Source organism: Rhinolophus sinicus, chromosome 3 (genome assembly GCF_057876585.1).
Source record: "Rhinolophus sinicus isolate RSI-liver-muscle chromosome 3, RSI-T2T, whole genome shotgun sequence".
NCBI classification, from domain to species: domain Eukaryota; kingdom Metazoa; phylum Chordata; class Mammalia; order Chiroptera; family Rhinolophidae; genus Rhinolophus; species Rhinolophus sinicus.
In genome coordinates, this window is record NC_142503.1 from 22925472 (window position 1) to 22937842 (window position 12371).

A 12371-nucleotide genomic window follows, 5' to 3' on the forward strand; every position below is an offset into this window, starting at 1 on the left:
TACTAGAGATTAAGTGGCTGCTGAAGAGAATTGAAGAGTTTAAAAACTGATGTTTTTTGATCGTTCTAACCGAATCCTGCCGTTGACCAGCTGTGGAGGGTTGAGCAAACTTAACTACTTGGAACATGAGTGGCCTCACCTGCGAAAACGGGGCTCAACTGAGAAATTATGAGAACCACAAGATGTTTTCCAGAATCTTCTCCCACCTACCTCAGCCCGCAGGTGCCACTAACACTGACCGCCGACTGTGTCCCTCACAATGACACCCAACGTGGCCCCGCCTCCGCCCCCTCCGCCGCGACGCCGCCTCCTCCCGCCCCGGCCCCCACCTCCCTTCCGCCGCGGCCCTGCCTCCTTCCCACGCGGCGTTTTCCGGCCTAAAGCCCGCCCCCACCCCATGCGGAGCCGCGTCCGCCGGCGCCGCCCCCTCCGCGCCTCCGCGTGCCGCAGCCCGCGCCGCCTGTCCCCACCGCGCGCCTCCGCCGCCCGGCGCCGCTGCCGTCGCCGCCGCCGCGCTCGCTGGCTGGCCCAGTGCGGGCGCCCGGCTCCCGCCGCGGGAGAGGACCATCAGCGCCATCGCCACCACTTCGACCCGGGCCCGGGCCCCGGCCACGCCCCGGGCCCCGGCCCCAGCCCCCCGCCCGGCCGGGCGATGAAGTGTCACTACGAGGCGCTGGGGGTGCGGCGCGACGCCAGCGAGGATGAACTCAAGAAGGCCTATCGAAAGCTGGCCCTGAAATGGCACCCGGGTAACTATTCCGCAACCGCCGCGGTCCTTCGCAGACCCCGGCCTCGCCACCCTTTTTACCCCTTTCCCCGGAGTAACTCCGGGAACCTGGCTGTGCCTCGACATACCCGCTCTGTAACTCCCCTCGTCCCGGAGACTGCCCGAGACCCCGTCCGGCCTCCGGTCGGCGGCCAGGTGGCCCCTGCGCGGCCGTCCCGGGGAGCGTCCTCCCCACTTGGCGACGCAGCCCTCCTCCTCCACCAGGCTTTACTCGAACTCCGGGAACCCCGTCCCTTTCCAGACGCCACCTCGCCTCTCCTTACGGTGCCTGCATTGCCACTTGATGGGGAAAGACAACATTCTAGCAACTTCACTTGCTCCAGAGGGAGGAGTCAGGAATTCCTAACCCAGTCCTGCCTCTGGCTTGTTTCTTGCTTGAGTCCCCTGGTGCTCAGCTTCCCCTGGCTTTTCCTGCTACTTAAGTGTAATTTATGGTTTCTGTATTATTGAAATTAATTAAGACAGAGGAGCTAGTGTCAGTGTTAGATAGCTATGCTTTTTTTTTCTTTTAGTAGGCTGTTTGAGCAGACCCTGTACATAGGCTATTCAGCAGATTTTAATAAGAGTTTTAATTGGGTGTCTTTCCATGTATGTTTACTTAGAAGTGTGCTTCGTTTGAATGGTTTATTTGGTTGTAGTCCAGGCTTGTGTGACTTTGGTGAAGTACTCTGATCTTCCAGACTGGGAAACTAAGACAGTAGTTGAATCTCAGCTTTCTGAGCTTTATAAGAGGCTTTCATATTAGCACTAATCAATAAGCACGTTTATAGAGTCTCCAGTATGCGCGAGGCACTACACGGTAGATGCTGAAATGCTGAGACAGAACCTCAGTCTTGCTGGGAAAACATGCCTTACACACACGAAAAATTAAATACAAGTGCAAATAAAATAGCACAATGGGTATAATTGGTAATTGGATTAATAGAACTAATAATGCCGCAAGAATTCAGAAGAGGGAGTTTTCACTGTGCACTGAGGCATTGAGGCTTCTCCTTGGTAGAGGAGCCTGGATTTTAGCTGGGTCCTAGACAAATGGAATTGGGAAAAGTGAACTTCACAGTATGGGCAAGAGCATGTGATGGGCAAAAGATGGTCCAGGGAACAGTTTGACGGAAGGCAGTGTTTATTGAAAGTCTGAAAATATGGGATGAGACAGCTATTGGAAAAGCGCAGGACCCAAAGTCAAGGTAATGTCTGTAGTTGATGAAACAAGAAATAAAGGTATGGGTTTGTTACTTAAAGTTACAATGATTACCAGCAGAAGAACTAAAAAGATCTGATACGTATTTGAAGGGAAGAGGTAAATGTACTAAATGTTCATCACAGCACAAAGTCAGCAGCTACATTCAAAAAAACTAATAAATTCAAAATAGTATAGTAGCATGTTCTTAGAGTAATAGGGAAATCGTGTTAGGAATGAGAAATCATGTTAGGAATTAGAAGGAACTTAGGAATTTGTTGACTCTGGTGGGAAAGTGTAAGGAAGAGGGTCAATGCTTGTGACCGAATGCATAATTGTAATGACAATATTAAAGCATTTTTGAGTAGTAGTTTTGAAGTTAGATTGTAAAGGACCTTGAATTTTAGGTTAAGGACTGTGAAATTTGTTTTTCCAATAATGGAGAGTTGAGGCTGGCTTTATTAAGAGGTCTTGGAACTGTGAAGGCAACAGAGGACTAAAGAGGAATGGAAACAGAAGTCAGGCACAGTCCGCCCTGGGAAGGTAAGGGCCCAGGCCAGGCTTCGGGTCAGTGGGAGGGGTAAGGCAGGATCAGAGATACTGTAAAGGAAAAATTCCCAGCTTTGGTGATTATTTGCAAATCAATAATCAAGGAGATGCAAGGAAGAAAGACGCAAATGTTACTAACATACCAGTTGACTACTTTGAAACTGAACCTGTTATCAACTAAATGTGACTATCTTCTCTGAATGTCGTCATCATTCATAGCATTCTAAATATCTTTTGGTTTGAAAATGCTTATCCATTTAAGGGATAAATACTATCCCAGGAGATGCATGATTTTGACGTGCTTTGCTAGCTCATTAACTTGTTAGCTGCCATTCAACAAGTGTTTAATGTCTTATAAGTGCAAGGTACTGTGTTAGATGTTTCTGAGGTTACCACATGGGCTTTGCTTTCAAGAATAATATGTACCTCAAGTAGAGAGGCTGCCCATTTTTCATGGTAAAAAAAGATACATTTATTTCTTATATTTAAGAACTAAGAATAATTTCTAGTAGGGTCAACAGTACTACCTAGTGAGATCACTCCTTGTGAAAGGCAGGCTTTGAGTAATTCAGTAATGACTATTCCCTGAGCAGTTGACTGTATGAAGGAGACAGGAATGGACCCTGCCCTGCTGGCGCAGCACTCTTCCAGGTGACACTGAGAGGAAAACGCAATTTTAATCCGTTGAGATAAGGACAGTATGAGGGCAAATAGAAGGTGCTTATGAGTACATGGACCCACCCGACCTGGGTTTATGTGTGAGTGGGGTAGATGTGCATCCCTGAAGAAGTGACATCTTAGGTCAAGACCTAACGCAGGAATCAGATAATACAGGTGGAGGGAGGCAAGAGAAAGCATGGCGGAGTCCAGGAAGGGGAAAGGGGAACATGGCCAGGTAAGTAAGTAGGAGCCAGGTCTTGAAGGTTGTGGTAAACTGGATTAGGTAGATTGCATTTTAACTAAGGGCATTGGGAAGCCATTGAAGACTTGGAAGCAGGGGAGATGACAGCTTTGTGTTTTTTTAAGTCTCTCTTTGGCTATAGTGGGGAGAATGGATCGGAGCAGGCAAGACTAGAGGTAAGGAGACCAGGAGGTCAGGGTCCAGTGAAGTCACCCAGGATGAGATAGGACCCAGGGATGGACACTCCGAGGCAAGGGCCAAAATTCTCAGTGAGTAAGTGGGAGTGATTGGGAGGTGAGTACACAGTGAGGAGGGGAAAGGTGGTGTAGCCAAATGGTCTACATCTCAGAAGAATGCTAGTTTGTCTTTGGGGGTGAATAAAGGATCAGTGACCAGTGCCAGCTCCAGGACCAGACCTGCCCATTGAACGCTGTGGCTGAAGGAGCCTTGAGAGGGAAGCCCTGCAGGGAAGATGTTCTCAGGGAGCCTGGCTTCAGTCAAAGCTGGGCTTAAAAGGCACAATTCATGGAATTTTCCAGAAGGCACTGGAGAAAAGTTTGGGAGGGAGTGGAAGAGGGCATGAATGGATGAAGAGAAAAGCACAAAGAATAATGTGAGAGTGCCTTTTAAACTTTGATGACTGGATTTGCAATACCTGTGGCTTTTTGTATTTGGCAAATAATAAATGTGGGCTTTCTGCTTTTTAAATTACTGCTTTTTAACTTCTTGCTCTCATGCTTTTAGATCTTGGTTCAACCTTATAGTCAACCAGTTCAGGCATATTTAAGTGACATAAAAAGCCATATGACAGATTGAAAAATTCCTTAAGAAAGAAGCTTTAGTAAGAGATTAGATCTTATTTTCAGGTGGTACATTCATGGGTTTTATGTGTTTAGAAGCTTTAGCTTTCTTCAACTTCTTTGGGGGAGGAAAGAAAGGAGTGGGAAGAAGCAGGACAAAAAGTACAGTACTGATTACAAGGTGAAGAAGAACCACCCACCTACCACCCCAGAACAGTCACCTTTTTTGTTTTATGTGGGAAGATTTATTTGCTGGCTTTTTCTGCCATTTTGCTTTCAATCAAACTCTGCTTTCTTTTTTTTTTTTTTTTTTTTTTTTTTGGTTGTATCTTCACTGTCTGGGAAAACTTACTTTCAAGCTCCCTCACACCCTATTGGCGGGCCTCAGACCCTTGCAGGCTGTGGGCAAGAGGCGTCCAGTCTTCACCATGTGGGCTTCTCCATAGGCCACCTGAGTGTCTTCACGCTGTGGCCGCTAGCTATTCCCAGAGTGATCCGAGAGAGCGCCAGGGCCCAAGATAGAAACTGCAGTCTTTTGTAAACTAATCTCAGAAGTGACATACCGTGCCATCATCACTTCTGCTGCCTGCTGTGGGCCATGTAGACCAACCCTGGTGACTTGGGAGGGGACTGCACAGGACTGCGAACGCCAGGCCGTGGTGATCCCTGGGGGCCATCTTGGACACTGGCCACCACCCTGAGGCAGCGATGCTTCTGAATTCCAAGGTTAAGGGAGCGCAGCTAAGGGAAGAATAATTAGTATATCTTTTTTAAACTTTATGTGATTTATTTTGGTATATGTTGATAAGAAAGAAAAACTTGACAATGTGAACAATAAACAATCTAACACTAAATAGTAACACTTTTTCTATAACTGGTTTCTCTCTATATGTTATTCCTTCTAAAGATAAATTGTATGCTACTCAGGGTTTTTCATTTGTGGATATCTAGGTTGAGTGCTCAATGATGTATCAAGATTTAGGGAAAAGCATGAAATCTACTCAAGTAGATATAGTAGATTCTGATAATCAGCTGACATCCAGTAACTCTTTGCTTTTCTCTAGTTGTTTTTCTTTGTTTTGAACACTCCTCTGTTTATGGCATTTGTGATGGGAGAGATCCTTTTTAGATTTTAATGACTAAATTTCTGTGCCTTTATATTTTGACAGATAAAAATCTGGATAATGCCGCAGAAGCAGCTGAACAATTTAAATTAATCCAAGCAGCATATGATGTGTTGAGTGACCCTCAGGAAAGAGCATGGTGAGCGTCACGCTAGCCTTCCTATCCCCATGTATTTTGTTGGGAAGAATTGTCATTAGAGGGTTTTTTTAAAACTAATTAAGGGATTTTTGGTATGTTCTGAGGCTTTGGACACCTACTCATTATTTAAAAAGCAGTATTTGGGTAGGAAGGAACCTTAGAGATGATTTCTCCAACACTTGATTTTATAGATAGTGAAACAAACTGGCAATATTAGTTTTAATTTTGATACTTATTAATTGGGGTCTCTTTTGTGTATGACAAGTTTACTAATATCAGACAAGGAAGAATGTTGTTTGTCCTTAAACAGATAATAGTATTTTAATACAAGAATTCTAGTATTTTCCCAAGAATTACTTTATATGAAGAAATTGAGTTAAGCTTCTATATCTATGACAAATAACTTTTATTAGTGATGAACCTTTTCCAATCAAAAATTCCTGTGTTGGAAGTTGTGAGTTTTTAGATTTTTGGTGAACTTTTTGCTCCAAAGGAATAGGTTTTAAGCCCTGACAAAGCTGCAAGATCCTGCTCCTCCAAAGAGCGTGGCTGCTCAGTGCTCCCACGCAAGTCTTCTGTGTGTTAAATAGCGTATAGCACAGCCGGCTGTCCGGAGAGAAAGGCTGTGAAGAAAATTCTTCTAAAATTGTCTTTTATATGAAAATCAGAGAGAGAATCCTAAATTTTTCTCCTTCCAAGGACATTGGAGAGCTGACCTTAGATGGTTTTACCTTCCTCTGGGAACTGTGAGACTCATTCCTGATTTCCTTTCGCTCTAGCCTCTTCTCTAGATCAGGTTGTTTTTCTGCTCCAAGGATTCCCTTGTCGTTCTATTGAAAGCTCCTGCCTGTCAACTCTCCGTTATCTGGAGGCAATACTGTGCATTGGAGGAGAGCGCAGTCCTTCCAGGGCAGGGAGACCTGGTTGTGAATTCTAGCTTTGCTGCTTACTGGCTTAATGATTACAGACAAGTTATTTAAAACCACTGAGCTTTAATTTCCTGTTACAACAAATGGGGATAATAACTAACTTTACAGAGTTATTATGAGGGGTAATTGCATGTGGAAGAAGCTCCTAGATTGTTTACATAAACATAGCAAGAGTCTTATTCTGGTACATGCTGGTGGATGCCCAACCCCTAATGTATAATTAGTCTGTGGACCACTACTGTCTATTTAGTAGCGTTTCTTTCCTGTGAAAATGTAGCCACCTTTTTGGGAGAGTCATGGAAATTCCTTGGCTTATTAAATTTCCCTGTTCATATGGGCTAGAACTGTATAGTTCCTGAAATGTACTAGAAGTTGCAGTCATGGTTTTAATCAGCAATTTTGTGAAAAATCAAGTCTTTTCATGTTGTTTTTTTCCTTAAAATGTTTTGGTTTTGGGTTGGAACATTAAAATGTACAATAACAACATTTTGGCTGTTTAGAGGAAGGAGTCCTTTTGAATTCTTACGTATTCAGCCTTCATTGATGCCAACTTTTGTTTGTTTGCTCAGGTATGATAATCATAGAGAGGCTCTGCTCAAAGGCGGGCTTGATGGCGAATATCAAGATGACAGCTTAGATTTGCTTCACTATTTCACTGTTACCTGTTACTCTGGTTATGGAGATGATGAAAAGGTAAGAAATGAGCTAACTCATAATTTCTTGTCAATCACTTAAGACTCTCAAATACAAAGAGAATTTATAATAGAAATTGAAACAATGTTCATTTTGAAAACTGAGAAAACACTGCCTTCATGTTAAACTGTTGGCATATAAATACCCCCATTTGAAGCTTAAATGTGCTTGTGATAACAAGAGCTTGGGACTGTAGTTCTTTAACAGTAAAGTTTTTTATGTCACATTTTAAAATCTTATTCTATGATGAGACTACAAAAGTATTAAGAATTTGTGTTCTATGAACTCTTTTTTTAGGGCTTTTATACGGTGTATCGTAATGTTTTTGAAATGATTGCGAAGGAAGAGCTAGAATCTGTACTAGAAGAGGATGCTGAGGGTTTTCCAACTTTTGGAGACTCCCAGAGTGACTATGATACGGTAAGAGAGAAATGCGTTGCCGTTTTCTGATTAGCATTTGTCAGTGTGTCTTTTCCCCATTTCAGTATTTAAAAAAAAAGAAAAATGAACTCTAGTTCTCAGCCCTGTACTTCCTGGTAGCCTCCCCTTTTTTACTTTTCCCTCCTTATTGACCATGGTCCCATCCCATTAATGTCTTCATTAAATTCATACTGAAGAGTGATTTATTCTGTTAAAGGCTTAGAAGGACTATCTTCTTCTCCTTTGGTTCATTGTAATGTTACATATATGAAGAAAAATGTTTGCATCATTAATGTTTGTCACCTTACTAAAAAAAAATCTAAATGAAAAAACTAGCATTTTACCTATTTTCTTTGTCTCTAGGTAGTCCACCCTTTCTACGCTTATTGGCAGAGTTTTTGCACTCAAAAGAACTTTGCTTGGAAAGAGGAATATGATACTCGACAAGCTTCTAACCGCTGGGAGAAACGAGCTATGGAAAAAGAAAACAAAAAGATTCGAGACAAAGCAAGGAAAGAGAAGAATGAGCTTGTCCGTCAGCTGGTGGCTTTCATTCGTAAGAGAGATAAAAGAGTGCAGGCTCATCGGAAACTGGTGGAAGAACAGAATGCAGAAAAGGCAAGGAAAGCTGAAGAGAGGAGGCGGCAACAGAAGCTAAAGCAGGCACAGTACGTACGGCAGGGCCGGATCCTTTTCTAAATACAGGTGTGGAGTCAAAGGAAGCATCAGTAAATCCCTACCATGTGCTTTTGTGCTGGGTTAAGTCATCATCCTGGCTTCATGCTTTTTTTTTTAATCCTGACATTGGCCAGTGGGTTTTCATCTACTGTGGAAAATCTGTTTTTTGAGTTGGATGTTTTCCTTTCAAGGCCCTTTATATTTGAGATCGTTTACCGACTCTTGTAAAACTTGATACCAACGAACGTTAACTGAGTTCTTAGTCTGTACAAGGCTCTGCTCTAATGCTTTTCTCACAATTTTCTATGAAGTGAGTTCTGGTTTTTATCCTCGTTCTTTTGAGAAAACGAAGCAAACAGGCCCACGATCACATGGCTAGTAAGTCAGAGAGGTGGGAATTGGAGCTGAGAAGGCAGTCCAGTGCCCTTCTTTTAACCACGATGCAGTACTACCTCTTTGTCAGTATACTCTCAGATACGTAGTTCATTTTAGTGCCTTTAGAGTTTTGTTGTTTTGAGTTACTGTAAAAACGTTGTGTCCAGAGCATTATAGCATTCTTTAAAAAATTACTTCTTAAAACTTCTACCTGCCCCACCCCTCATCTTTTGAAAATTAGCATTTTACTTGACACTTAAGACTCAGAACCACCTGAAGACTTCTAATAAGTCACCAAGAGTTACCTGTTTGAAAACCTGTTATCTAGTAGAGCAATTAAAATCAGCCACATAACAGATTTAAGTGACTTTGCCCATTTTAACTCAGCACAGGTTTTAAATTTGTAAACACTGACAACTTGGGAGGAAGAAGCTTTTCTTCCTAGGGGGTAGGTTTTAAGCATAAAGAGTAAGTAAAACCAATGCGGAGACTGTATTTGTTTACAGATTAGCGGAGCAGTACAAAGAGCAGAGCTGGATGACGCTGGCCAATTTGGAGAAGGAGCTCAGGGAGATGGAGGCACAGTATGAAAAGGAATTTGGAGACGGGTCAGATGAAGATGAAATGGAGGAACACGAGCTCAAAGACGGACAGGATGGTAACTTCTTTCAACCATTAAGAATCTTTAGAAAATGTTTTCATGCATAGGGCTTGTACACACAGGATGCTTCCAGGTGCCAGTAAGGGAGCTCGGGGGTAAGACAACAGGGAATGGGAGAGTGCGTGAAAATCTGGAGAACACCCAAGTTCTAGAGTTTTCACGTTTGTTTTTTAAGTGATTTTTATGTGACGTCTCCCAACTTTTAAATGTGGTCAATATTGAAAATGAAAGACAATATTGTATGGGCCAAGGAAAGGTAGTCTATTGAAGTCATCTAATTCTGGTAATTTGATTAACAAACTCTTTCCTGACTGTTTTAAACAGCTTGTGCTTCCGGCTGTATAAATACAGAGGGTGCCAAAAAAATATGTACACATTTTAAGAAAGGAAAACTGTATTAAAATTGTAATAATATACTAAAAGCAAAAGATGAATACAAGTCACGTTTGACTTCTGCAAATACAAGAGGTACTCAAAGTGATTACCATCGCCGTAATTTTAATACAGTTTTTTCCTTTCTTAAAATGTGTATACACTTTTTTGTACCCTCTGTATATTGACAAGTGGGCATATTGACAGGTGTGACTGACAGGTTATTTTAAAAAAATGCAATTAAGCAGTAGGTCAAATTTCAATAGCAGCTCTTTCCAGAAAAGCTGATATTGCACAGGAGCCTCTGTGGTGTGTATCAATTCTTCCTCTCATTTCTGACTTTGTGGAAGGGCTCTTGGTGTGCTGAATTATTTACAAATGTGCTTTTTCAGACTAATAGCCTAAATGATAAAATTATAGGCATCTATTTATTCAAAATAATTAGGAAATGAAATGTTTTATTAATGAATTAGAAGTAGTATGTGTGAAAGTGCTTTGAAAATTGTATTCTATAAATGTGATGTGGTGTAATTATGTAGTGTTCTACAATTTATAAAGTGCCTTCACATACAAGATTTCATTTGATCCTCTGACAAGAGCCCTTAAATGTACATTTTACTCATAGAATTAGCTGTATTTTACTGATGAAGAAACTAAGACTGAGAAACTGTGGCATATGCTTGAAAACATAGGACCATTTTTAGATACATATTTTGACTTCAAATCCAGCATTTTTATTAACTTTGATTAATCAAAATTTATTTCGTATTAACTACTTGACCTTTTAAAGTTTATTTCATGTATATGATATATTGAAAGTATACACATAATTGGAAAATAATACCATGTACTAAGCATTGGATTATTTTGATCATTTATGATTTCAATGAGAATGTCCTTCAGAATCATATTAACATCACTTATTATAAAGAACCACTTAATATAAAGAACCATACTGTAGAATATAGAAGAGATACTTTGGGGTCTTTATTGGTCCCATAATAAATCAATGGTGGCAGTTTACTTTTTTATTTTTTTTAAAAATAGAATATGGTATTGTGCAAAGACTTTCAATTGAGCTTTTTAAAGTTTAGATTTTTAGACTGTATTGATAGTAATTATGCCATTGTAATAAAGCTTCAACCTTATAAAAAAGTTTGTAAAGATAATGCTAAACTTTACATGTAATATGTTCTGAGCTGTCTAATAATTATAGAATGTCACAGGTTAAGTTTGTTTAAGCATTTAAGAGTAGATTACAGTTAAAAATATGTTTTTACTAAGTCTTGCTCAAGAGGTAAATTAAAAAAATTTTGTTGAAAAAAGTGCTTTGTGGTAGAACTATCATCAAAGTGACGTTTCATTTTCTGAACTTAGCTCACACCCAAGATTTTGAGAATTTTTTGTTTTCTTCTAAGTAGCTTTATGAAAAAAACTTGAAAAGTAAAGTGATATATTTGATTTATTTATCCCTTATAATTTAGTGCTTCTTTTAAAAGGTCAACTCAAATCCTGATAACATTGTTTGTTTTTGGTTTTTTTTTTGGTAAAGAAATATTTTATTTCTAATTTGTGTGCAACTTTAGATCCTTACTAAAGAGATGGAGTTTGTTAACATGTTTTGGGTTTGTGTTCTAATCAAACAGGCTTCTTACTGTAGGTTTCCTTCTTGTAGGTAAAGATAGTGACGAAGCCGAGGATGCAGAGCTTTATGATGGCCTGTATTGCCCAGCGTGTGACAAGTCGTTCAAGACGGAAAAGGCGTACGTTTAATACCTTTGCGCTCACCCTTTCTTTTGAGGTGAAATGTAATGCTTTGAAAGTCCTAGAAAGAAAGTGCTTGTAGCAGCTGATCGCTAGGCCTCACATGTCACCCCTGGGGGGTTTCTGACCTGGGGAAGAAGAAGGATGTGGACCAGCAGTTAAACTATTGTGCTGACTCTCAGTTGTGCCAGTATTCCTGTGGCATTGCTGCGTTTCAAACATGTACGCTGTCTCCAGGAAGAGATGTTACTTGTTTTCGCAAAGAAGGCATAGTAAGGAGCCTAGACCCAAGGTAATGGTCTCTCTGTTGTTGGTGGCAGACTCACTTCCAGCCTCAAGCTCCTGTACAGGTCATTGCTGCCAACACAGGGTAGTATATTTGTTGAAGTGGAAGGACTTTATCTTGTGAGAACAATGGCAAAGAGAGAAGTGTTAAAAAGGACACTGTTATAAAGGGAGTAAAGGAAATGAGAAAATGTGATTATCGGTAAGGGAAAGAAGCAAAAGATGTGCAGTAAAGAGGAAAGGAAACCAGAGGATGAAAATGAGGGTGAGTGAGTCCCAAATAGTCTTACTGGATAATCCCCAAGGAAAGTGGGGAGAGGCAGAGAAGTTAGAAAAAGCAAGAAAACCAAAGCAACAATGAAGGAGATTTTTAAAAATTATTTTTTATTGGGAAATAATGTCAAACTTAACAAATTGCAGGAATAGAATACAGAGCACCTGAGTCACGTGTTGCTCACACTTTGCCTCAGTTGCCTGTGCTTGTTCTCTCTCACTACACACATACAGCTTTTTCCTGAGTAATTTGAGACTAGGTAACATACGTAATACTCCTTCACGTCTAAGTACTTGAGTATATATTTCTTACGAATAAGGACATTGTCTTACATAATCACAGTACAGCTGTCAGCGTCAGGAAATTTACGACTCTGATATGGTACTTCTGTCTCCCTCCCTGCACACATTCTGCTTTTATCAGGTGATTCTTTATTAATG

At 41.0% G+C, this 12371-nt stretch overlaps 1 protein-coding gene across 2 annotated transcripts in view; it reads left to right on the plus strand.

The window, feature by feature from the left end:
- The first annotated feature begins 437 nt into the window (after positions 1 to 437).
- DNAJC21 (DnaJ heat shock protein family (Hsp40) member C21) overlaps positions 438 to 12371 on the plus strand; it is a 31985-nt gene continuing 20051 nt past the window's right edge. For both annotated transcript variants that reach the window (XR_016020603.1, XM_019737249.3), the window contains exons 1-7: positions 438 to 749; positions 5387 to 5480; positions 6979 to 7102; positions 7400 to 7522; positions 7886 to 8190; positions 9082 to 9233; positions 11284 to 11371. Coding sequence is in view for 1 of the 2 variants with exons in the window: in XM_019737249.3 (XP_019592808.2) it covers positions 653 to 749; positions 5387 to 5480; positions 6979 to 7102; positions 7400 to 7522; positions 7886 to 8190; positions 9082 to 9233; positions 11284 to 11371 (983 nt within the window). In the remaining variant the exon portion in view is untranslated. The remainder of the gene's footprint in view (positions 750 to 5386; positions 5481 to 6978; positions 7103 to 7399; positions 7523 to 7885; positions 8191 to 9081; positions 9234 to 11283; positions 11372 to 12371) is intronic.